Source organism: Denticeps clupeoides, chromosome 20 (assembly GCF_900700375.1).
Source record: "Denticeps clupeoides chromosome 20, fDenClu1.1, whole genome shotgun sequence".
NCBI lineage: Eukaryota > Metazoa > Chordata > Actinopteri > Clupeiformes > Denticipitidae > Denticeps > Denticeps clupeoides.
In genome coordinates, this window is record NC_041726.1 from 10,964,536 (window position 1) to 10,988,938 (window position 24,403).

Below are 24,403 nucleotides of genomic sequence, written 5' to 3' on the forward strand. Positions count from 1 at the left end.
CACCGCGCCAAACGAGCACACGTGCAGTGTGATGGACCAAAAAATTGACACCGTATTGCTCCGGGTTTTGGACAGTTTTAATTAACATTTAGTAAGATAAATCTGAGCAAATCTTTATTTGTCCCCATAATGCCAAGTATTTAAATTCAAAGTCATATTTTTGTAGTCAAATATCCGAAATTAAGTTGTTTTGGCATTGTTTTGAAGGCGTGAACAGGCGAGTCGGGACTAATAAGAGGAGGACGCACAGCGCCTTTTACAATGATTTACGTGGCCACACCTGTTTTCTGCCACGCCCATCACCAAACAGACGCGACAGGTGACGCGACACCACGACACGCGACGCGACGCCAGCGGACTAGTCTTTACTTTCTCGGCCGAGTCCATAAGCGACATTTTCACCTGGCCTCGGTAAGAGCTTTCTTCTGCTTACCTTCCTATTTTAACTTTGAATGTGAATAATTCCAAACTTCTGACGTTTGAGACTTTCACTTCCCTAAACCTGACGTCGGTGACGTCATAACTCCGGTATCGGTGTAATTTTTTCCCCCTTTTTTTTCCTTTTATGGAATTAATTTTTATTTCTTTTGGCCAGCGTCTCTTCAGCTTCCCGTATGTTCTGTTCGTTCATGATGGAACGTGATCGAACAGCTTCGGAATGCAGGTGGAGCTGGAAGAACTGCATGTGGAGCTGTTTTAGCTCCTCTTCCTGCGTGGGCCAGTGGGTGTGGGTACCGTCTATCAAAGTGGAAATCGACATTTGATGACTTGTGACATTTGCAATTTTTTTTCTCCCTGTCTTTTTTTTTTTTTTATGTTTTTAGGACATCAAATGACAGTTTGGCAGCAGGTAAACCCAGGATGGCTCTGTTGGTGGATTAAGCGTTAAGCGACATCGGAGATAAAGCAGAGTTATGGCCACCTAAAGCACTAAAAGATAAGGGCGCCTAGTAAATGATTGCTTTTCAATGTGGTTAGTCATTATTGTGATCGGAGGCGATTAGCGCGATCAGCATTTCAGAAGGGGATCGTTTAACATGACGGACGTTCAGGTGCCAGACTTGGGACCGCTTCAGCAGGAAGGACCTCCCAGTTATGCAACGGTGTCAGGAGATCCCCAGGGGGACCTTACTGACCAGCGCAAGCTGGCATGCCACAGGAGTGTGGAGGAAGAAGAGGATGAGGAGGATCCTGAACACAGCGGGAGGAAGGGAGGGGCGGGACAAGGGGAGCCTGCCGGCGGCGACCCGCTCGACGCGTCCGCCAAGGATCGGAGGAGCTGCACGGAGAGCGCCATCGAGCTGGGGAGGGAGAGTCGAGCGCAGAGAAGGGATTCGGGCGCCGGCTTTCTGGCTGACGACGAGGAGGAGGACGAGGAGGATGTGGCGGAGCGCCGAAGCCAGTTGCACTGGATGCCCGGGAGGTCTGTAGAGGCTTTCACCCCGAAGGTCACCATACTGCACCCCTCCGTCAAGCAGCCGACCCCTCAGGGTTTTATGGACTATAGGGAAGTGACCGTGGCCTCGGCGCCGTTATACCAACCTCAGGGCCACGCCGCTCAGCCGGAGCGCTGCGCTCAACAGTGGACCAACGAGGTGGACAAACCCAGAGGTATGTCTAGAACCTTGGGCCTGACTGCCACCCCTGTACAAGTCATGTTGCCATGTTGGTAGAATTGTGGCGTGTTTTTCTCCGTGTGGTTCTCCGAAGGCTCCAGCGAGGCTCTGAAGCTGAGCCTGTCGATGGCCGCTGCGGCGCTGATCTTCCCCCTCCTGGTGTGGGCCGGGTACGAGCTCCTGCCCTTCGAGCCTCCTCCCCTCAGCCACCCCGCCCTCAGGCTGATGTACACGCTGCGGTGTGCCTTCTTCGCCTCCATCCCCGTCGTGTTAGGTGTGGAAGAGTGCACCGCCCCCAACCGCTGAGGTTTCAGGCTGCACCCATGCTGACGCGTTGCCTTGTTCTGGCCGATGTGTGACAGGTGCCCTGGTCCACGGCGTGTCCCTGCTGAGGTTCGGGGCGCTGAACTCCGGCAGCCGGCAGGTGGTGATCCACTGGCATTACGTCCGCGACTCCATGTCCGTCTTCCTGCTCTTCTTCCTGCAGTTGGCCATGCTGTCCACCTACTTGCAGCAGGACATGCTGAAGCTGGTGCCGCTGCTCACTATCGTCTTTGCTTTTGGCAGGTTGGTCTGAGTATGTGACTCATGTTTGTCCCACATTCCCAACCCTTTGTTCCACGTTTCTATTATTCCCGTCCCTTCCCTGTTTGTGAACTCTTGTTTCTTCCTTTGTCTTAATGAACAATGGCTATGTTGTGTAGCTGGGTGATGGGCCAAAGATGTTATCTTTCATGATGATAAGGATATTAATCATGATGCCTGCAACGGCAATCATTTTTACAAGCGAAATATATTAGCTTTTATATATTTAAAAAAAAATAATTCCCTCATTTAAATACAAACGTGAGGCTGCAAAGATTCTGCCTTGGACAAACACATTCTTATCAGTTCAAAATATCAGAGCGTTTGGGGAAACGTAGAACTAATTTGGCAACAAGAATTCTTTCGTTAAGGCATTGATAATGGTAAATGCTATATTTTTGTGTTGTAGTGGGCGTGGCTCTGAGATGTACAGGGTGTATTAGGGACCCTTGAACTAAATTAGTTCCTCCTTCTATAAATCCTAAAAACCAAACTTACCAATATTTATTAAGTACAAATTCTGAAGTGAATTTCTTGCATAATGATAAACTGTGGTTATACTGGACTTGGAATAAGAATGATCGGAATATTTTTTTTTTTTTTTTTTTTTGTCCTCCACAGAATGATCTACTGGGTGTGTCTGAGTTTTGAGAGCAGCGTGCGAGGCCTGGGCTACGGCCTCTCCTTCCTGCCTGTGCTGGCCATGCTCGGGGCCAACTTCTACTACGTCGGATCATCAACCGGGGGGCTGGACTCTGTGTTTGATGTTGCGCAGCCTACAACACCGCCTCCTCCCAGGCTGAAGTGGTGGGGCTAGATTGGGGGTCCTAACTGGAGAGAGTGCAGCAGTTTTCAGAAGCGGAGCAGAGGGTCCTGCATGAGTGGCAGTGAGGGCGCAGCGGAGTGGAGGTTGTCTTATGGGTTCATTTTGGTTGTTCTCCTGGTGTTATTCCCTGGAGTTGACACTAGATGTCAGTATAGTTCATAATTCTACAAATGAACGTTGAATGAATGCTGATGCATGGTATGTGTAGTAAGAGGAGAGTCTCTGGAACTGAAATCAATCGTGTTTCAATTTCCTAATCACCTGAAATGCAAGTAATATGACTTAAATATTATACATATAAAGATTGCATGTGCACTAAACAAGTTGTCATACAATAAAGCATTAAACCATCCTTAAAAGCAACAAGAACATCAGTGCTCTGAAGTACTTGAAGTAAACAATTAAGTCACAAGAAAAAAGTTGGTTAAATGTAGTTGTTTAATAGCATTTAGAGGCTGACTGGTCTAAACGAGATGAAAAGTTGTGGATAGATTTACTAGATTAAATAGATTAATCTAAATTATTCTGTACACTTCCTGGATAGTTTTTTTTCTGTGTTTAAAAAAAAAAACACCAAAAACATACAAAACTATGTACAAGGTTCTACAATATTTACAAGTAAAAAGCAACCTTACAAATTGCGAAGTCCTGATGAAGCTAAATAAACGTACCCATCCTAAGAGATCCTTGTGCAATCAAAATCAAGAATAATGTTCTTGGAACCCAAGCCTTTAATTCTTTTTAATTTACTACAGATTAGTTTATTAAATTTCTTTATTAAATGTTAATAAATGTTAACTGTGTAACAAATGTATGAAATAATCCATATACTTCAGTAACCAACGGTGGATTTTTCTTTTGGGTGAACCGCCTCTTGCAGAAATCGAAACATTTCTTAACTTTGTGACAAACACACAGACCCAATCCAAACACTACCACTGCATTCATTAAACCCACACACCAACAGACGAGAACCATGCTGCTTTCAGACAGGACATCTATCTACGCAGTCAAATGCGTTCAGCAACAAAAGTTCTCAGTTCACCTTGGACACACACAGTCCTGTACGAAAGCATCTGACATTGGCATCTTAAAAGGTCCAAGGGACCTAGTCAAACTCTGCATGTAAACTTTTATAAAATCCCTGAGATACCTCAGTTTTTTTTGGCAAGACTGAAGCACATTTAACAGTGGGTTATGTTTACATATACACGGACTGATCATTAACAGAAATAAAATTAAGTGATCTTCAAAGAAAAAAAAAAATCAAAAATAAAAACCTTACAGCAAATTAAAAAAAATCATTGAACACACCCCCCCCCCCCCTTCATCCATTATAAATGTAGCTGTCTGAAGATCACAGTCCACTGTCCTTTTCCTCAGTCAGTCAACATTAATGTATGATGTCCACGTCAGTTAATTGGCCGGTAGCCATCTGGCTGATGAGTTGCCTTGCGGATGCAGATGTAGATGCCACCAAACAGGATGAGGACCAGAGGAGTCCCCAACCCAACAGCCATGATGGCAATGACCAGCGGGGAGAAGGATTCAAGTGGAGGAGAACCCACCCCCAAAAGCACAGTCCTAAAGAACCAGAGAGACAGAAATGTTAACTACAATGAACCCAGAGGTCAATCATCTGTGTTGGTGATCTGTCATATTTAAAAAGCGCCGGTAGGATTACTCACCAGCTGAGGTATTCAGAGGTGCCATAGAAAGGGTTCCCCGAGATGCCAAAACTCATGTTAAGCCCAGATGCTTTGTACTCTTCGGTGAAAAAGGCTTTCACCAAGCCAGAGGGGGGGAGCTGTCCTTGTGGAGTGGGTTCAGAGTTTCGGCAGGGTGTGGAGTCCTCCGTTACAGGGTTGGCTTTGAGGTAGGCCACAGGCTTCCACTGAGTGTAGCCCAGGACACGTGAAGAGGTGTTTGTTGGAGAAGAAGCCCACTGGGACAACTGAACAAAGAAGAAAAAGTGAATTTGTATTTCCTAAGGTTCTAACTGACACAACTCAGTAGCATATACTGGGTGCATTTCGTATTTATTTTATATAAAATAATAGTAAGTAAATTTTACAGAGAAAATGCCCACTTGTGTTTAATGGCAACAACAGGTTTGATAATTAACATTCAAGCAGCTCCATCTAGTGGTGCTTCCATATAAAGCAACAGAGAGGAGGTGGCATGCTTTAGTTTACCTTAAATATGGATGGGGTGTACTCATCATCTATAGACTTGATCACATCCACTTTTTGCCGGAGTTCACCGCTGCTCACAGCCTGCAGCTCCAGGGCGAATCGTGAGTGGTTGGACCTGGGCGTCACACCTTCCAGCCACATTTGTATCTGGGATGAGTTTGCACTGTGGAGGAGCTTGGGCCAGGCCTGCCCACGGCCCTCAGACTCAAAGGCAGCAAACTGTAGAAGATGCAAACGCAACACAACCTCTAAGCATGCTGCATGTCGCATGTACGCCAGTAAAAAGTAGAAAATTGGTGGACATGTATCAGTATGCATCCAAGATATTGCGATATATTCAGCAGCCGTACTTACAGCCAGGCAAAAGGAGCCATTAGTGAAGGTGTCGGAGCGGTCGGCCCCACACAGCGTGGCGGTGTGTTCTGCAACGTTAACCGATTTGTTCAGGTCCTCCCAGCTGAAGTTCTGCAGCTCGTATGGAGGGAAGAAGCTGGAGGCAGGCTGGTGCTCAGGGTCTGCAGTGTCATTAGCATCATCATACTCCCATAACTGAGGTCACAAAAGACAGCAAACTATTGGATCCAGAGCATAATAAAGTGCGCAGGAAATTCTACCACCACTTGTATGTTTCAATGGTTTTTATGCATTTTATGTCAATGTCGCATACAGTGACTTTATGTCAGTATTAACATTGCTAACGTTGTACTGTCTAACATGCATGGACCTGAAATGACAATAAAGTTGAAGTACAGTTTGCACACACCATTTATTTGTTTTGTACACTGATAATAAAAACATCAGTATAAACTCAATTAACAAGATCTTATGGTTTAAGTGAGGTAATCAGACAAAAAACAATGGCAATCATATTTATTTGACGACACTCTTTTCCTCATTACAATGTTATTTTTGTGTTGTAGTGGGCGTGGCTCTGAGATGTACAGGGTGTATTAGGGACCCTTGAACTAAATTAAGCCTGTAACACTTCCTCTTTCCCACACGAAGCATTACATCCTTAAAAGGAATTGGGTGTGTGTTGTGTGTACGTACACTGTGGCACGAGAGTTTAAAAGCCAACTCACCCTGGTGAAGACCGCCGCGCCGCTGAACTGAACGCTGCCCTCCGGCTCCACCTTCACGCTGCCCGAAGCCTGGCCAGAGAGAAACGCCGGCCAGTCCACTCGCAGCGAGGAGGACGAGGAGTTGGTGTGCGCCAGCAGCAGAGCCGGCGCCCCCAGATTGCTCAGGAGAACGTGCAGGGTGTCTCCGCTCCCCACTGCCCTCACGTGGATCAGGCCCACGCCTGGCGGTGGCGCCACTGAGCCGTTCAGGCCTGGATTCAGTTCCATTGACACCTGATGAAAAGCATATATGACTGCAAGGTTCTCCAGCAGGCCAAGTGCAGCTCATTTCACGTCTGGCCAGATTGGAGGGGTTTTAGCACCGGCAAAATGCCATGAAAATGAACAGAGAGTCACAACCAAGCGTTCACAGTTCAGAAAAGATTAGATTTGAAACGCCATACTGCTTATGAAGTGCACAAATACCCTGCCTCTGTGCTAAGCTAACACTTGTTTTGCCAACAGACTAGCTGCGGAACTGAAAAGACAAGTCGTCAAAAATAAACGCCGCGTAAATCCCGCTTACGTACGTTTCGTCGGTAGCCATCGCCACTGAATAGTCCGTAGCAACGACTAATAAATAATAACGAAACAAGCGCACAAAACTGCACCGTATGTGCTGGCCCCGTCATGCTTCAGTGTCACGCGCAGGGCAGGATGTCACGTGATATTCCCTTGATCAGCTGATATACATGACGTCATCAACACACGTCAGAATAAAGTCGCAAAATACATATATGGCTTTTACATAGAAAAAAGAGACATATATATATATATATATACACACACACACACACACACACACAGGCCAAAAGTTTGGACACACCTTCTCATTCAATGTGTTTTTTTTATTTTCTTGACCATTTACGTGGTGAATGAACACATGTGGAGTTATGAACTTAACAAAAAGTGGAGACCTGGCCTCCACAGTCACCGGACCTGAACCCAATCCAGATGGTTTGGGGTGAGCTGGACCGCAGAGTGAAGGCAAAGGGGCCAACAAGTGCTAAACACTAAGCAGTAATCTGAGCAAAGGGTGGCTATTTTGAAGAAACTAGAATATAAAACATGTTTTCAGTTATTTCACCTTTTTTTGTTAAATACATAACTCCACATGTGTTCATTCATAGTTTTGATGCCTTCAGTGAAAATCTACCAACGTAAATGGTCATGAAAAGAATAAAAAAAAAAAAACACATTGAATAACCTTTGGCATGCACTGTAAATAAATAAATATATATATATATATATATATATATATATATATATATATATATATATATATATATATATATAAAAATAGAGAGAGAGAGCTGGGTTGACTGCTTACACTATACCTAGTGTGTCAATCAATCTTACAATAATTTTGCTCTTTCATTACTTTTTTATAATAATAAACTAAGGTACCTAAGGTAAAACTTAAATGCCAAAGCCAATAACAAACATGGCAATTGTTATAGATTAAATCAAAAAAGGTCTAGTCAACCAAGGACTGCAGTCAAACTGATATAAATGCAGTAAATGCAAGAATGAAGAGGTGCAGATTTACTGTTATTTATTTTCAACCAGTGTAAGTTCATCAACAATTTACCAACATTAACATTTAGTACGCTTTTAAAATAGACCTACAATGTACAACCAGTCACTAAATCAACAAAAATATCGAACATATTTACAACATACTGTACAGCATATTTACATATTCACATTAATTGTTCGCTGTAGTTCTATGAACCAAGAGTGCGATGAGCAACGTTGCATCTTTGTGGAATTTCATCATGATCTTTGATTCATTAGGCTATAATACATTGTACAGATTTAACAATACAACTTTTCCACATGGACACTGACACAACTTGAACACTTCATTCCCTTTAAACTGCACTTATGCGGCAACAAGAGAGTTAGGAGCCCTTCTAATAGACAGCATTGCAGCTGGGAACGCTGGCTCCCCAGCAGTCATACTAATAAGATCATCCTTGGCAAGTGCTGTAACTGGCGGTAAAATTGGTATAGCTTGTTGTATCATACATGAACGAGATCTCAGCAAAGCCACTGTTCAATATGACATGCTGGTAACAAGTAAGATCAAGTATTCTGGTCTTAAGAGAAGCTAGTATGCATTAAAAAAAAAATAAAAATCAATCAATTTGGCACCACTGCAGGCAAAGGGCGATTTGTAAACATCCTTCAAGAAAAAGAGCACTTGAGATCGGTCTGCGCAGCCATTTGTTTAAATACAAAAGGAAATTCATACTTCCAAGATCATGGTACAGAAAGCATAAATACTTATAATAATATAATGAGTGAAGGTTTGGCCTTTTTGTTTTTTTTTGTTCCAGATGTGACAAAAGCTTCCTTCCTTATTGTTGGGTGATCAGGCAAACGCATAGACTCCTGACAAAACTGCTTCTGACTTTGGAGATGTACAGTTCCCTCTCAGTGAATATTGTGACATATTTGCTGCATATATGGTCATGCAGAGAAAGTATGCATCAGTGCAAATACACAAAACCTACTGAACCTATTACCAAATAAAACTGGTGGCGTAACATGAAAGGCAAAAATGGAGCCCACAACTAAATTTTCCTCTGCAACACTCCCCCCACCCCACCCCACCCCCTGTGATAAGTTTCATCGTGCAAGATCCACTATGATACCTTCATAAATATCTTTATCAGGAGTAATAAATACATTTGGTTCATAAATAGCACAAATGCCCTTACTGCACGTTTAAATATTAACTTTTGATTGGAGCTTCAATGCTTCAATGTTTAAATCTTTTCATAAACAAAAAAAAAGGAAGTAGGAGGGGGGGAAATATATATATAACATTCGGGCATGTGCTCTTTACTGTAGTGCCAGATGTCTTGTGCTTTTCACGTTGACAAAGCTCACTCCAGTTTTAGTAAGCCTTATTGTAAGGCAGCATCACATTTTAAGGATTTGTGCAACATAACTATGAAACGAATCACCAGTACGAGAATGAAAAGGCATGTACAAGTTATGCCTCAAGGTCCAACTGCTGTCGCCTCAGCTGAGAGCTCGTAGCATGGGAAAGGACCATGGGCTTCAGCCCGGTCCCTTGTCTGGTCCTTTCAGCATGCAGTTAGTCCCACTCAGCCCTGCTGAGAACAGTGGAACCCTCTTCATTGGTCGGTTATACATTGCTGCCAGACTCTGCAGAATCTGATTCTGACTCCATCTCCCTGTGAAAACAAATGAGAAAAAAAATGAAGATCTATTATTTTAACTTGAACAAAATAGTGGGTGCAGAAAACAGTGGGGGGGCTTACCTTAGCTCCTGAAGGAGTTTACGATTGCCTTGTCGTCTTTCTTCATTTATGGGATAAGTGATGAAGATGATCAGGCCGATGAGGATAAAGAAAACTGGAGCCGCAGCCACCAGAATCTTCAGGGTTAAGTGCACCTCATCCGGCTGGGTGCAGCCATTTGTTATGTATCCTGCAAAGCTATAAGGAGGGAAGGGGTGGTTACCCACAGGCACTAATGGCTCATTTTAAATCACCTTAATGTGAGATTCCTACACATGAAAGCTTGTAGATGTGTGCATGTGAGAGACTTACTCAAGGCTCAGGGTTGACACCCCGAGTGAAACGCCAGAAGCAAACTTGGTGAAGAACACATAAAAGGAGTAGAAAATTGCTTCGTGCCCATGGGAGTCGGGGTTCTGTACCTCGAAGTCGTCTACAACATCAGGCAGCATGGACCTGTACAGAAGAAGGTGGCCAGGAGGAACACTAAAATAAACCACAACGTTCGACTCTACATGCGGAAGTTGTGCACTGCAAGCTGGAGTGCTCACCAAGGCAGAAGGAATGCTGCAGCCACACTAACGCCAGCAACGAAGGACACGATATAGGTCACCACCAGGCTGTGCTCAACACACACCACGAGGATCAAGAAAGGCACCACAAACTGCAAAAAAAAGCCATTTTAAACATCCCAGATTTAATGATTTCAAATCACAGCCAAACATTTTTCTACTGAACATGAACCATGATATCAATGCTACTAGCCATGAGGTGTCAAAACAAATTCCAACAATGCTTACGGATGTTCCACAGAAAACCGCAGTCTTCTTTCCAAACCGGGTCAGGAACCACTGCCAGAACGGAATGGTCAAAGTTGCAGAGAGCTGCACAGAAGAAAAATAAATAATAGTTTATAATAATAATACAGATAAATAAAAATGCAGCTAAGATCTTAAGTCCAGTTGATCTTATTACAAACTGTGGTATGCAGTGAATTAAAATCCTATGTAGGTTTACTTGATAAATCCCAGCAGTGCCACTGGACAAATTAAGCAATGCTTCCACCAATGAAACAAAACCCAACCCAATACTACAGACAAGAGAATTATGTGTTTTAGTAGCATTAATGGCTTTCACATCAAAGCGCATACTAAGTAACAATTAAGAGCTTACGTTACACTAGTATCAAAAAAAAAAACGGGTGGAACAGTAAAGATGTCGCAAACAAAACAAAGGCTTCTGTGGATACCAAAATCCATGGTGATGAACTTGATCTTAAAAACAGGCAAGTTCCAACAAAATCCAACTAACAGGTTCAGTGTTGTGGTGACGAAAGAATAAATACAGATGAGTCTTGAAAAAACTGCTCTTACCATTATAACAAGCAGTATGTTCTGATAATCGTTCCTGAAGTTTAAGGTAGAGCTGCAGAACAGTGCAAAGTTTCCCTCCAGAAGCTGTGAGGATTCACAGGGGCAAACAAGAAGAGAAGAGACATATTATTAAAACAAATGTTGGCAAATATAGCTTGTGCAGACTACTGCGGCACTAAAATCCTCAGAAAGCAAACGGAAAGGTTCAAACTTAACCCATAAACCACTGCATAAAAGGGAACGTCCATTTAATTGAAAAGAATCAAGCTCGAACTGGAGCTGCACTCACCATAAAAGCCAACGAAGTGAAGAGGAAGCCAATGACCAGTTTGGCATAAGGCCCATGGCTCATCACCAAACGTATACCCTGGAAAAATGACATGGGCTCGGTCCTTGGTCTGCAAGATTCTGCAAAGGAGGGGGAAAAAATTATATGTTGTTTCAAACAACCATTACAAAACAGGAAGAAAAAAAGTTGTTTATGTTTATTCAAGGTTTATTATGTTCCCACAGATGATTAATAATGACTTGTGGTATATGGCAGCATTTTCCAAAAGTCAATAGTCAAACTCTCATCTAAAATTGAGGGCAATACATATACATATATACACACACATACATATAATCTGTGGTGTGCAAAAGAGGTGAAGTCATTCGCAAATCTGTGTTAATCTTAAAGCCTCCACAGGATAATCCAACGAGGAATCTTAATTCTGATATATCAAAAGATACGGGCCTGAAGTGTGTGTAAATGGGGCAATGGGGAGAATTAGACCAGAAAATTAATCCTGCGAAGAAATAAATGGTTTATGGCTTGTGGCTCCGCTCACCTTTGCACTCCCTAACACCCAACGAGAGGACCAGGGCGCAGAGGACATAGATGATGCAGATGACTCCAGAAGCAATCATGTAAGCTTGTCTCTGTAGAAGCAGGTAGGTGTCAATCACCAATCATCAATGAATGTAGGAATAATCAATGCCACATTTATTCAAAATATTTATAGATTATTGACTTAAATTTATAAATTAATGTAACATTTATCCAACCTACCGTGTGGGTCAGAGTAATGCCAGTGGATTGGTTGGCGATGAAGTGTTGACTGACATTGCCATTGGAGTCTGGCGAGTATAACGAGGAATTAAAGCAGGGGGCATTGGCCCTGCCCACAATTTGCCCCTGTATGCCTGTCCCGATGACTGTGCCCAGGACCTCTACAGTCATTCCTGGTAGAGAGAGGTGATGATGATGTAAAGACGATCATTAGGAACAGGAACACACACTGGAAATGTGGGTGCCATTTGACTTACTGTAGGCAGTGGCAGAGTCTCTCTCCTTCTGCTCAGAGCTGATGAACATGGTGAGAGCAGAGTATGGCACATGGAAGCACTGTATGAGGAAACGCCCCATGAGCAACATATTCATGTACATTTGAATGATAAGGGGAATATCTGGAGTGTAAAATGTCTACTAACCGTCTGCATGGTCTGGAAGAGGCAGTACCAAATCAAATACCAGATCACTTTCCCCGTCTCGATGTTTGGCACGTACCAGATGAGAAAGTAAGAGATGACTGCAAGTGGTGTGGAGACTATAATCCTGTACAAAAAAAATTTAAGAGCAATAAATAAATGCATTCACTTTATTAGACACAGGTATCTAGCATATTTTGCAATAAAAATGCAAAATATGCTAATTAACAATGCATTTCTTTGTTACAACAATTTTCTCAATTGTTTATAAACATATAAAAACAAAAAATTATAAAGGAAAAATACATCTAGGAAAAAGATAATATCAATGATGTCCAACTTCATAAGGTTAGGCAGGTAATGTCAAAAGAGTAAAGAATTTGAAAATTACAACATTCTTCGCAACTCCTTTTCACCCCCGGCAGACTGTATTACATCACTACAGCCAGCACAGACACAGACCAGGACGTCACGGGGTGGTGACGGAACGGTGACGACAGGCCAGTGGCACATTCTGAATCACTTCCTGTCTTTGTTGCGCATTCCTACCGTCACTCTACAGGAAACCATTATGCCAGAAGAACGGAAGAGCAATGTTCCTGTATTGGTTCACTGCAATTATTTCTCCACCAGGATGATCATATGGGAAAAATATTCTCTTCATCAATCATGCCTGCCCCCTGATAGTGCTGAGCAACTTCCAACTGAGGCAATCCAAAACAAGACATCACCCATGGCAACACTCAGCAGGGTAAGTTTAACTACGTCCATATGCCTATTAAGCCTTCAACTTTTGAAGGACAGTCTAAAATAAGAAGACTAAGGTTAGGTTTAAAGATTATTGTTCAGTCAGTAAGCAATTACAGGATCATGAAGCACACACAGGCACTGAGGCCTGTCTGCGGTGCATAAATGGAAGCATATGATGAGGCAATGGGCTGAACAGGAATTCCAATGTATCCTGACGCCCAAGAGCTGTTAAGAACAGGACGCTCCTGTCACATTAGTTATGATGAGACTGAGGAGGTCATGTATCATAAGGCAAACATAGAAGTCATGATATTTAAATCATACAGTTTCAATGCAATGTTGACCAATTTGTTTTGCTATTCTATAAGACCACCTCTACTAAGAATTAAGACCCTAACCTTCAGTTAACATTAATTCAGTACTTATTTTATGCTTATGTAAATCAAACATTATATATACACTAATAAAATTACATTTGCATGCTTTTGTAATGTTAATAAAAAAAGAAACATTTTATATAAATTAAATATATTATATATTATAAAAATATTTGATAGATTCTTTGTAGTCAATAAACAGCCAAAGATTAAATGTTTTATAGTAGACCTCATGTAGTGGCAATAAAATGTAAAAATGCACCATGTGCAACTTGAACTCGCATAACCCCAAAAAGGATGCCTCAGGCACATGAGAAACCACGCCGCTCCCTCTCATTGGACGAGTGGCGGTGGTGTGTTGAGGGCCGGCCCGCCTGTCGTCAGTGCCCCACCCCCCTCCCATTGAAATTACACGTATAAGGGAGGAAAAAAAAAAAAAAAAAAGTACTATTTCCCCTCCCCTGCTGGAGGGAAGCAGGTTATGGTTATCAGCTCTTCATGTGATGACTTTTTTTTTTTTTTTTTTTAAATAAAAAGACCCGACCCGGCGTGTCTGTCTGCGTCTGCCGCTGCGGAATGTGTGCTGTGCCCTCCACAGATAACAGCTTATTTACTTCCCCTGAAAGGCTCAGGTCTTCACAGAACCAAATGCAATAGCACGTTGTGTATTATTTGTTACCCTGAACACTTGCACCACAAATTGGGGAAATAATATTAATAATAATATTATTATTAATAAAATCTGGATGTCGCTTAAGAGAGCAGCAGACCTCCTCTAGACATGTGTTTGCTGGCAATTAAAAACCAGGAAACACCGCCGGGAATCTACCCACCCCCACCCCTCCACTACAATGGTCACACCCAGCCTTCCTTAATTCACATTCCAGCCCCTCTCCCCGCCAGAATGGAAAAGCCTCTTCCTCCTCCACAGCTTTCCAGGCCGGCAGGGTTATAATTCACCCGCATTCATAGCCATGAGTCAAGCTAAATTTACATACGCCAACTTCGGTCAGCACATGGATGAGAATTCCTCACCCCTCCTCCAGCCAGCTTCCTTGGATTTCCTATGAAGGCTGACGTGCAGTAACCAATGGCACCGAAGCGTTACATGCACGGTATTAACGCATCTCTGGATACGGGAGGCAGAGTCGAAGCACCAGCGTCAGTCATCGTGTTCGCTGAGCTGCACAACGCCTTTTCTCAGGGCCCTTGACAAGAGACCGAATTCTTTTCTTTGTGTGTGTGTGTATGGGGGGGGTTCGGAGGCATTGCCTGGAGGGGGGGAGGTGTCACTGCCCTCTGATCCACGCGTCGCTGGGAGCGGGCTGCCTCGTTACTGTCCTCACACAACCCCTGATATATCTAAATGCCTGGGCGGCGACCAACAACCATAAACAGTAAGTGCGGCAGTATTTTCAGCCAGCTCACCGTGCAATTCACGTACACAAGCAATAAAAAAAAAAAATGTCTGAAAGTTGACAGATTACTATACTTACTATACTGTAAAAAAAAAATCATTTGGAAGACATTTAAATCCCAATCATGACCTGTAAATAAATGGTTGACCTCAGTATTAGTGCACCGCCCACTGAACTCTAATCCAGCTTCTAAAGTCAACCACCAAGTCTATGGGCGAAAGGGAACTATTGCAGCAATAAATTATGAGCAAACGTGGACAACTCACCAGGGGATCATCCTGCCAAATCTGGTCCATGGGGACCGGCTGACCAGGAAGCCCACAGTGGGGTCCGTGACCGCATCCCAGGCCCGCCCCACAAATAGGATGACCGATGCATAGAACGGGTCCAGCTGTAGAGAAAAGTTGAAAAAGAGAATGTGGGGTGGGGACCTGTTTACAATCTTCTGTGAAAGATTTTACAACTACGTCTAACCCGTGTAACCGGCATAACAGTGGCCACATGCATGGGTACAAATGTGACAAACTGGTCTGTATGACATTCTCATAGTGGGCAAGTCCTGTTTGCGCCCCACTCTGGATTTGCCTTATGAATGAGGAAACGGGCCAAATGGCAACTACAGCCTGTATTGCTACTGATAGGACCTCTACATATGTACAGTTCTGCATGAACTACACTAACCTTTAAAGACGATGGAATTTCTGTTTTATTATTATATATTTCATATAGCACAGAGTGCATCTTTGTATAAATCTAGCTTGTACTGCTCATTGTTGCATTTTATTGCAAACATAAACTCGGGTGGGGATAAAAAAAAAAACATGTGCCAGAGATCATATGAGGTTTTATGAACTTTGACTGCAGGGAATTATTGCCGTTATAAGTGCATATTCCTTTGAAAAAGATGTAAAAACATTGGTTTGAATTAGTCAGGCTGCAAGTGGCTTAATTAAGTTCATTTGTCATGAGCCAGTGAGCAGTGGAGCATCTGAACAGTAGGAAGTCCTGACTTCACGTCCCTGGCAACACACTAAACGTCAAAGTCTATTAAAGCTTTCCTGCATGCCTCGGCCCGGCCAGCACTGTAATCGTTTCTATAAGCTGTCTAATGCCGCAGTCGCTCACTATGAATTATGGCTCACAAAAGAGCCCTCTCCATTAATTTAGGAAATACAATGCCCCCATTGTTGGGGAGTGTAGCCACCGTCTCCTGGTCCTGTGACTGGGTACAGAAAGGACAGTGTGGGGACGGAGGGGCTTATTGGCACCAAGTCAGCAGCAGTCATTATACTGTGTCGTTCGGTGTGGCTTGAACGTGGCTTTGATTAGGGCGGGTGTTTTGGAGCAGGACCGCCGAGGAAGGACGTTTTGTGCGTTACCTGTGCAACGTCCAGCAGATAGATCTGCAGAAAGAAGCCCAGCGCGCATCCTGTGATCTGATAGGGCGCTCCTCCGACGGCGTAGCACAGCTTGTTGCACACGGACAATCTGTTCCTTTTTTCCGGATGCTGAAAGAGAACGACAAGTTATTAACACCCAAACGTTTGCTAAACGTTCTTGCATAGGAACTGCGGTGAGACCAATTCTGGCTCAATGCGAGAGCCACAATAACCTACTTTTGAGCAGTCTGGTATGCTAAGACCTCTTATGCTCTAGGGTGTTCTGGGCTGGTCCTGCTGATCAATGCCATTCCTACAGCAGTGGCCGGAGGTCTAGCGGCGATCATGAGACCACACCCAACGTGACCATGGTGTACTTATCCGCTTATGTATGGGGTGACTGAAAGGTGACCCTGGACAAGTTTGGCGAGTTCATATCTTAAGAGTAACAACAGTGGTCCATTTTTTTTTAACACCCCGCCCACCACCCCAACCGGGACAGGTGGCCCTCAGGTCTCCTCTGATGTTTAGACACTTTACACTTGAATACTGGAGTTGTGTTTTAGGAACAAACACACACACACACACACACACACACACACACACACACACACACACAAAGCACACCCCCGCGGAAGGTCGTTCAGATCATTACATGTTCGCCATTCAGATTCTGGGACAGTCACAAAATGCCACATATTCCCTGCTTTATAACAGTTAATTATTAAAATGATGCAGGCAAATATTTGATCTTTTCTCTTTCAAGTTAGGATGTCCTCGAAAGGACTGTGACGGAATTGTGGGATCTGTGCCCCGTCCGCTCGGAATACCACACCTCGCTGGCACTCCGGGCTCAAGAACACCGAAATAATTCTTTTTAATCCCTGTAAAAAGCCACATGGCCGCCCTGAAGGACACGCCGGTCACAAATGAGCGTGGTTGAGGGGGGGGTGACAGAATCAAAGTCATTTTGTAGGTGCCCACTGCAGAAGCCACAAGTGGCGTTCATCTACAATCCTACATCATACAAGGCTGGAGTAGTAATGGGAATAAAACGCTCTCTGCAACTACTTGGTAACTGTAATGGAGGCCAGCTTACATTCTGTACTTATTAAACCACTGATATGATATTAATTAATATGAAGCTTATTACAGGTTTTGCTGTGACCGCCTGAAAAGCGGTGCAGCGGTGATGGTGGGAGGGGGAAATACGGAGAAGTGGCGACGGAGGAACGACACGTCGCATAGCGGCGACACCGGCGCCATTCAATTTCGTATTCACTCAGCGACGAACAGACAATTAAGTCACTAAACGTGGAGATATATATGTCATTTATTATCGATGAAATTATTTTTTTTTTTAGAAAAATTAAAACCCCGGTCGTTATAACCGTGGGGCGGCTGATTTCGAACAAAAAAAATTGGGCGAACACGCCCACAGACCCCGAAAACGCTCATATTTTTTAACAAATTGCCCTGTTACATTTTGTCAGGGTAAAAACGACCAATTATCGTAAAATTACAACCGTGCGTACCTTTCGCGCCAGCTTGATGGCGTCCGGGTCGACTAATTTATTCTGCAACAAGCCGGCGTTGGAATACTGCTCGGCGCCTTCTCCTCTCGCCATGCCTCCCGTCTGGTGAAACGCTATCCAAGCCGACCGACGCCGGGTCTCCGGGGCCCAAAAACGCCGCGCGTCTTTTTCTTTCGTCAAAAAAGGAAAGTGATTTTGAATAAAGAGCGTCCGTCGCTACGCGCTTCGCCTTCAAACTGAGAGCCTCCCACACCGGCTCGTAGTAATTACGGCGCGCGTGGCGTCGGCGTCACGTGGCCACGCCCCCCTCGTACGATGCGTCATGGGCGGGGCTTAGATGGGGGCCGCAACCTGGTTTGCGGCGATGAGTCAATTCCATCATTTCCACAATAAACACAAGAGAGCCCGTTTCACAAGAGACTTTTTTTCAGAAAAATATTTACGATGAATGTTCCTTTTATTTCGTTATACCCATTGCCGAAAAGCCCATTTCCTTTTTATGGTAATTGTCAAATGTTAAGAAGCAGACCCAAGACTTTCTTAATTTAGTATTGTTGTTATTTACATTTACATTTACAGCATTTACCAGACGCCCTTATCCAGAGCGACTTACAATCAGTAGTTACAGGGACAGTCCCCCCCTAGAGCAACTTAGGGTTAAGTGTCTTGCTCAGGGACACAATGGTAGTAAGCGGGATTTGAACCTGGGTCTTCTGGTTCATAGGCGAGTGTGTTACCCACTAGGCTACTACCACCCATTTATTAAGTTATTTTGCCTTTTATTGTTAAATATTTGGGGGGTAGTGTTGTTATTTGATTTTTAATTCGTTTGTATTAAAATTGCAATTAAAAACTCCCCAGGGAGCAGTGTATGGGGACGGTGCTTTGCTCAGTGGCACGTCAGTGGCACCTTGGTAGATCGGGATTCGAACCGGCAACCTTCTGATTACAGGGGCTGCTTCCTTAACTGCTAGGCCACCACTGGCCTGGCTGACTGAAGTCTGATTGACTGATATATTCTCCATTCATTCTTTCTTTTTCCTTCGGCTGCTCCCGATAGCCGGTCTGGCTGTCCGCACACTGGAGATGGTAAAAGATTAAGGCCGGATGCCCTTCCTGACGCCTCCCATTTGCCAAGGCATTCACGGTCACGTGCATCTCCAGGGGCTCGGTTATATTCTCCATTCATTGAAAAATGAATAAATCTAATGCATCTAATGCATGTACTTTGCTCATGATGATGGCCAGTAGTAATCATGCACAGTATGGCTTGTTTTGACGGTTTTACCTGGACTGTATTGTACCAGCATGGTGAGATCATGCCTGGCAAGTTCAAAATGTTCTTAATTAAAGTTTAACACACATTTTTTTAATCTGTGAAATAGTGATTTGTGATGAACAACTCACAATGTCCCGACTTGATTGAATTATATTTATGAGAGGTAAGCAAATCAGAACAGAAACCAACTCAGAAACCAAGTCATGAAGCAGGATCTAAATCATAGAACATATCTGAACGAAGAGCCGTGACTCAACAATGCTGGGATTACTGTGGATAATCATGTTTTGTTATGGATGCTGGTTTTTCTGGTTTACCTGCATTCAGCCAGCATGGTTAGACTCTGATATGCAAGTTCAAAATATTTTAATGCATATTTAGTATGGTACACGTTTGTAGGCTACAGCCGCACATATGTGGCCTTTTCTTTTTCTTTTTTTTTCGTGTGACACTTGCCGGTCACCATTAAAAGAAATCAGTACTGGTTTGTTGTCGCTGGTTGGCCGCAGTATGTACAGAAAGTCGAGGCGTGTGGATGCCACGCCACATTTAGCTGTTACCATAACATTTAGGCGCCTCTAAATAGGTGAATGTGTGTAAGCCGGGGTCCTGCGGTCCTCCACGTGGAGGCAGGAGTATTTACTCACACACACAGATAACTTGTGAAAGAGGCCCACCGGCACCAACGCGGCACTCGGCGACCTCCATTTACACAGTCAAGTTCAAACAAGCCATGCCAATCAATGTGTGTCCACACAAGATAGCGGGCCGCTGTAAATATAAACGTATGGGTTATTTACTCTGTTTTTATTTTTTTTTATTTTTTTCATTTCTGAGAAATGTTTATGATCTTCTTCTGTCTGCCGGAAGGCCACAGAGCACATAACGATTTTCCTCAGGATGTGCAATCTCCAAAATGGGATGTCCGGTGAGGACTTGACAGTGCCCCGGAGACAAAGTTGGATCTTCTTGGGACGCAATGTTTAGTTTAGTGTCCCAAGTGAGAAACGATGAAAGAGTTCATTTTTGCATTTACATAAATGGCATTTAGCAGACGCCCTCATACAGAGCGCTTTACAGTCAGTAGTTACAGGGAATGTCCCCCCTTGGAGACACTCAGGGTTACTCTGATCAGCTCTGATCAGCTGACAGTTGACTCGAACACCAAAGTCCCTACTGGGGCCAGGGTGGAAGGAAGGTCTTTCTAGCTCTTTCGTTTCTATAAACCAACAGCAAGACACTGAGCAAAAAATCCAGAGCCATTTTTTTATGGTTAAAGATATGCTGATTTAATCTGGAATCTGGTTGAATTTCTAGTGTTACCATGCTCACAAGAACCTGCTTAGCGAATGCAGCATTACAGCCATAACTTCTTTAAGTTTAAGAACCAGAGTCACTAAAACCAGGAGGACTGGCATGTCTGTAATCTTAGGCAGGACACCCCTTATTTTTAGAACCAGCACTTTTTTATCAGACCATTTCATTTCAAATAATTCTATATAACCCCCCCTCTTCAAGCAAATACTGAAACATACCTGCATGTAAGGACAAATAAGCATTTTGTTAGTATGCTAATTGGCTCTATATGTCAAAAGTCCATCCAGGATTTTGCAGGCGAATATGGGGATTTTTTTATCCAAAATTACTTTCAAAAAAGGCATAAAAGTGCACACATACAAGATAACATGGTGTTTAACTCCATGAAAAGATAGAAAAAAAACGTGAAAAGTCACACGGAATTCGTTCATTGAATTTGCATCAGTTGTCCTTCCCCTAGAGGGACCGGTTGAGTTTCGCAACAATGCTCGCCCACTTCACATTACACCGCAAAAGCTGATGGGATGCTGCTTGGATCAGTGCAGCTTTGTGAACCCGTTCCAAGAACTCAATTAAGCTGCAGACCTCTGGATCTGTAACGAAACCCACCTTCACAGTCTCCCCAACACAAGCATCACGCGGCGGCCCCGGCTTGTCCAAACAGTTTTCCCAGGATGCTCCATTCCCTTCTCAAGCTCCAGTTTCTTTCCACCTGCTCTTTTTTTCAGGCAAAGCTAACAATACCACACCGAGGCCCTTTGTTTTATCTGTTCTGAGGGTGGAGAATGGAGAGAAAGCCGATCTGTGGAGTCATTAGGGTAGAACAGTACGCTTATTGAAATGAAAAAATGTCTCATAGTGTACGCATTACCCTGCTTACACATAAAAGTGTGTATGACTGAATAGGTTCCAGTATCCGTTTACCCATGTTTTAAACTGAATTTGTTTTGTGCAGCAATGCTTAGTAACATGAATCTGAAGGTGAGGAGATACTGTACATCTACATATAAAAGCCAAATTGTTTAATGCATTAATTCATTCAATAATTAATAATAGTAATAATTAAAATTCTTATGTGTGTCAAAAACCCCAAAGTTGTTCAGAAAAAGTAGAAAAAACCTGAAACGTTACATTAATGGACTACATACTAGACAAAAAAAATTGATTTGATCTGACAAAAGTGAAACACACCCACAGCTGAAAAAAGGTGAATGTCCTACAGTAGCCCAGCTGATAGAGAGTCCTGATCGAACCTCCAGAAAAATTTTCCATCCAGCAGGTCACCCCTACAAAGAGGCCTAAAACCAACAGAGACCACATATTGAAGCAAATGTAAGTAAAGAGGGGAAGAAGACAAGACTCTAAGTGCATCTAAAGTAGTGACAATGCATTCATTGCTGCAGCGTTTCTGTGGGGGAAGCCATCATGAATTCTTCCAATTGCCCTTGATCACAAGATTTACTTGGCCAACACTGAGTGGCATTCAGGAGCGCCAGGGTCCGCGAGGAGCAGCGGCCAGTTTCTATACATGGACGCGCGCAGTGGAAAGTCCGGAACACACAGGCCCGTTTGTACGTACACCGTGTTAATGTCCTGCACACGATGCACGCGCCTCCTCCGAGGTACGTTTTCTGCATTCGCACCTTGGCCTGTGCCAGACATCTTGGCTGGGGTTTGCACGTGTGAGCCGGAGCACGAGACAGCGAGACAGAAAAGCATGAGCTCATGTGGCCCAGACCTCATTACAGAGTCCAATCCCAGAAGTGCGGCAGCAGACGCCCAGGCAGTGAGACACACAAACAGCGTGGGAAGAAATGAAGGTGTCATTGTCTACAGGCACACCCACACATTAACACTCGGAATAAAAACAACTAATCACGTGTCAGTTATACAGCCATTTATTATCTCCCATCCCGAGCATCCATGACCATGACAGTGAGATGCAATGGCTGCACAATCCCCGGACCTGAGACCCAGGGGACCGAACCCGCGATGAAATCGCAATTAAAGAAGTCTGGATGAGTACAACAACAGTCAGGAACTGTGTGATTGGCCAACAGGAACCAAGATTTCTAACAGCAAACATAAATTGAAAACCGTTCAAACCAAAAAATGGGTTTGCGTTAAAATTCTATAAATACTTCACAGTGCAATAATCCCTTTTTTTGGACCGAAATAACCTCGTATGTCGCTCACTCTCAAGAATTCATTCACATATTCCACATATATTTGCCGCATAACACAACAAACACATATGATAAGCGCACAGCCGCTATTTGATAAACTCGGCAGACCGGCGTAAAGTCCAGCGGCGGTGTCTATGTGGCAAGGGAGCACAAGTGCAGACACTGTCGGCTGGGTTGGTACAGCCTGCCCTATCGAGGTTCGTGAGCCAGCTCGCTTTGTTTACACTGGTGGTCCAATGGACCTCAGCAGAGGCGTGGCGTGGTTTTGCCGAGGACTGTATGCAATTCTGAGCTGTGTCCTGGTGTATGCTCGCGTATGAATGTAAACGTCTCTCCAAGTGAAACCTTTCAAGCAGTCACCCTGAAGGTGGTTCCTTAAAAAAAAATGCTAAAAGTGAATCTGTATTCTTTTTTTGCTTATTATGATCGACGACATAATTCTATCATGTGCCCTTTAATGCTGGTTCTTTGATCATTTCCAACTATGGTGCCAAGGAAGATGGCCTTTACACGTTATTCAGGGCAAAGGTACCTTGTTTCATCATGCAAATGTTTTATTTATTTTTTTCGTGAGTCAACGTGGCACAAATGGATTCAGTTTGAACATGAACTTGGCTCGGTTGCAGGAGTCGAGTTCTTGAGTGGTTACAGGTTAAAATTCTATACAAAAATGATACACATACATACATAAATCCTGATCTGTGAATTAATCTGGAATAAACAGAAACAGCACTAAATTCTCTACGCACTCCCAGATCCTGTTTCATGCTTAATGATCTTCTGCTATTATAATGCAAGGCTGCTACGTGTTGCAATTCAGATCGTTCCCCATTCTAGGCAGAGCCCACTGTCTTGTGTTTGTGGCTGAAAAATAAAATAAAAAAAAAGGTTGGCATCGGTGAACCTGCCCCCGGCCCACTGAGCCGGAATTCTGGACGCAGCGTTAACTGTCGCAAAAAGGTAGGTGCTTGGCTAAGGCACGGCCCGTAAGCTTCCTCTAAATGCCAATCTATTTTAAACGGTCCGAGCAAGCAGATGCCAGGCATGGCCAGGCGTGCTGTTCCCGTCATACAGTTTCCATTCTGCACCCCCATAACCGCGGACAGTCGCTCATGTGGCGCTGTTGTTATTTTAATATTGTCCTCATGGTCCTCATGGTCCTCGCGTCGGCGGTACACAAACTCAGTTCCAAAAAGGGGCGAGGGGGGCGTTTTCAAGTGATGAAAGTGGGCTAGAATGTACTTGGCAAAGACGGAAGGAAATTACGCAAGGCCCCGCGTCTGTATTCTGGACGGAGATTGGAGGACAAAAAGGGGCAGCAGCGATGAAACAAAAAATAGTTTCCCCATTACCATTTAAAAACATGTCTTACTGGATGAACAGGCAAACGTTTAGTCATTAATTCAGAGTAGTGCACATATAAGGCAGTTAAAGCACTATTACACTAAATTTCTTTAGGAACACAGAGTATTCTTTTTTTTTTTATGAACATGTTTGCTAGAAATGTGAGCACCTGGGGCCATATGGTGACCTTGTGACCACATCATCAAGAGACCTCTGCACTGTATGCTGAATGAAGTCATGCCAGCACCATGTGGCAGCATAACGAAGTGATGAAGGCGGGACTCTGACATTCATAACGTTGCAGTAGGTTTATGAGCACCCCCCCCCCCCCCCCCCCCCCCCACACACACACACACA

At 43.8% G+C, this 24,403-nt stretch overlaps 3 protein-coding genes across 3 annotated transcripts; 1 reads left to right on the forward strand and 2 right to left on the reverse strand.

The window, feature by feature from the left end:
• The first annotated feature begins 54 nt into the window (after window positions 1-54).
• tmem79a (transmembrane protein 79a) lies at window positions 55-3,393 on the forward strand. The gene is made up of 5 exons (XM_028963268.1): window positions 55-411; window positions 825-1,611; window positions 1,711-1,890; window positions 1,979-2,183; window positions 2,823-3,393. The coding sequence occupies exons 2-5, from the start codon at window positions 1,038-1,040 to the stop codon at window positions 3,016-3,018; spliced, it is 1,155 nt and encodes a 384-aa protein (XP_028819101.1). The 5' UTR covers window positions 55-411; window positions 825-1,037; the 3' UTR covers window positions 3,019-3,393.
• Window positions 3,394-3,740: 347 nt separating this feature from the next.
• Window positions 3,741-7,007, reverse strand: glmp (glycosylated lysosomal membrane protein). The gene is made up of 6 exons (XM_028963267.1): window positions 6,874-7,007; window positions 6,305-6,577; window positions 5,577-5,771; window positions 5,223-5,441; window positions 4,716-4,981; window positions 3,741-4,611 (listed from the first exon to the last, which is right to left on the reverse strand). The coding sequence occupies exons 1-6, from the start codon at window positions 6,973-6,975 to the stop codon at window positions 4,440-4,442; spliced, it is 1,227 nt and encodes a 408-aa protein (XP_028819100.1). The 5' UTR covers window positions 6,976-7,007; the 3' UTR covers window positions 3,741-4,439.
• Window positions 7,008-7,881: 874 nt separating this feature from the next.
• On the reverse strand, window positions 7,882-18,174 carry mfsd2ab (MFSD2 lysolipid transporter A, lysophospholipid b). Its single transcript, XM_028963604.1, has 14 exons — window positions 17,921-18,174; window positions 16,386-16,514; window positions 15,273-15,397; window positions 12,465-12,588; window positions 12,300-12,378; window positions 12,043-12,215; window positions 11,822-11,912; window positions 11,281-11,399; window positions 10,992-11,075; window positions 10,419-10,502; window positions 10,170-10,282; window positions 9,931-10,074; window positions 9,640-9,816; window positions 7,882-9,552 (listed from the first exon to the last, which is right to left on the reverse strand). The coding sequence occupies exons 1-14, from the start codon at window positions 18,011-18,013 to the stop codon at window positions 9,504-9,506; spliced, it is 1,584 nt and encodes a 527-aa protein (XP_028819437.1). The 5' UTR covers window positions 18,014-18,174; the 3' UTR covers window positions 7,882-9,503.
• Window positions 18,175-24,403: the final 6,229 nt, after the last annotated feature.

Excerpts from the sequence above, each read along its gene's own strand:
- tmem79a (XM_028963268.1), top strand. The coding sequence starts at position 1,038 with ATGACGGACGTTCAGGTGCCAGACTTGGGACCGCTTCAGCAGGAAGGA. Across the intron at positions 1,612-1,710 it reads CGAGGTGGACAAACCCAGAG|GCTCCAGCGAGGCTCTGAAG; the intron begins GTATGTCTAGAA and ends GGTTCTCCGAAG. Across the intron at positions 2,184-2,822 it reads ATCGTCTTTGCTTTTGGCAG|AATGATCTACTGGGTGTGTC; the intron begins GTTGGTCTGAGT and ends TGTCCTCCACAG.
- glmp (XM_028963267.1), bottom strand. The coding sequence starts at position 6,975 with ATGACGGGGCCAGCACATACGGTGCAGTTTTGTGCGCTTGTTTCGTTA. Across the intron at positions 6,578-6,873 it reads GCGATGGCTACCGACGAAAC|GTGTCAATGGAACTGAATCC; the intron begins GTACGTAAGCGG and ends GCTTTTCATCAG. Across the intron at positions 5,772-6,304 it reads GCGCGGCGGTCTTCACCAGG|TTATGGGAGTATGATGATGC; the intron begins GTGAGTTGGCTT and ends TTGTGACCTCAG.
- mfsd2ab (XM_028963604.1), bottom strand. The coding sequence starts at position 18,013 with ATGGCGAGAGGAGAAGGCGCCGAGCAGTATTCCAACGCCGGCTTGTTG. Across the intron at positions 11,076-11,280 it reads TCACTTCGTTGGCTTTTATG|CTTCTGGAGGGAAACTTTGC; the intron begins GTGAGTGCAGCT and ends GAATCCTCACAG. Across the intron at positions 10,283-10,418 it reads CGGTTTTCTGTGGAACATCC|TTTGTGGTGCCTTTCTTGAT; the intron begins GTAAGCATTGTT and ends TTTTTTTTGCAG.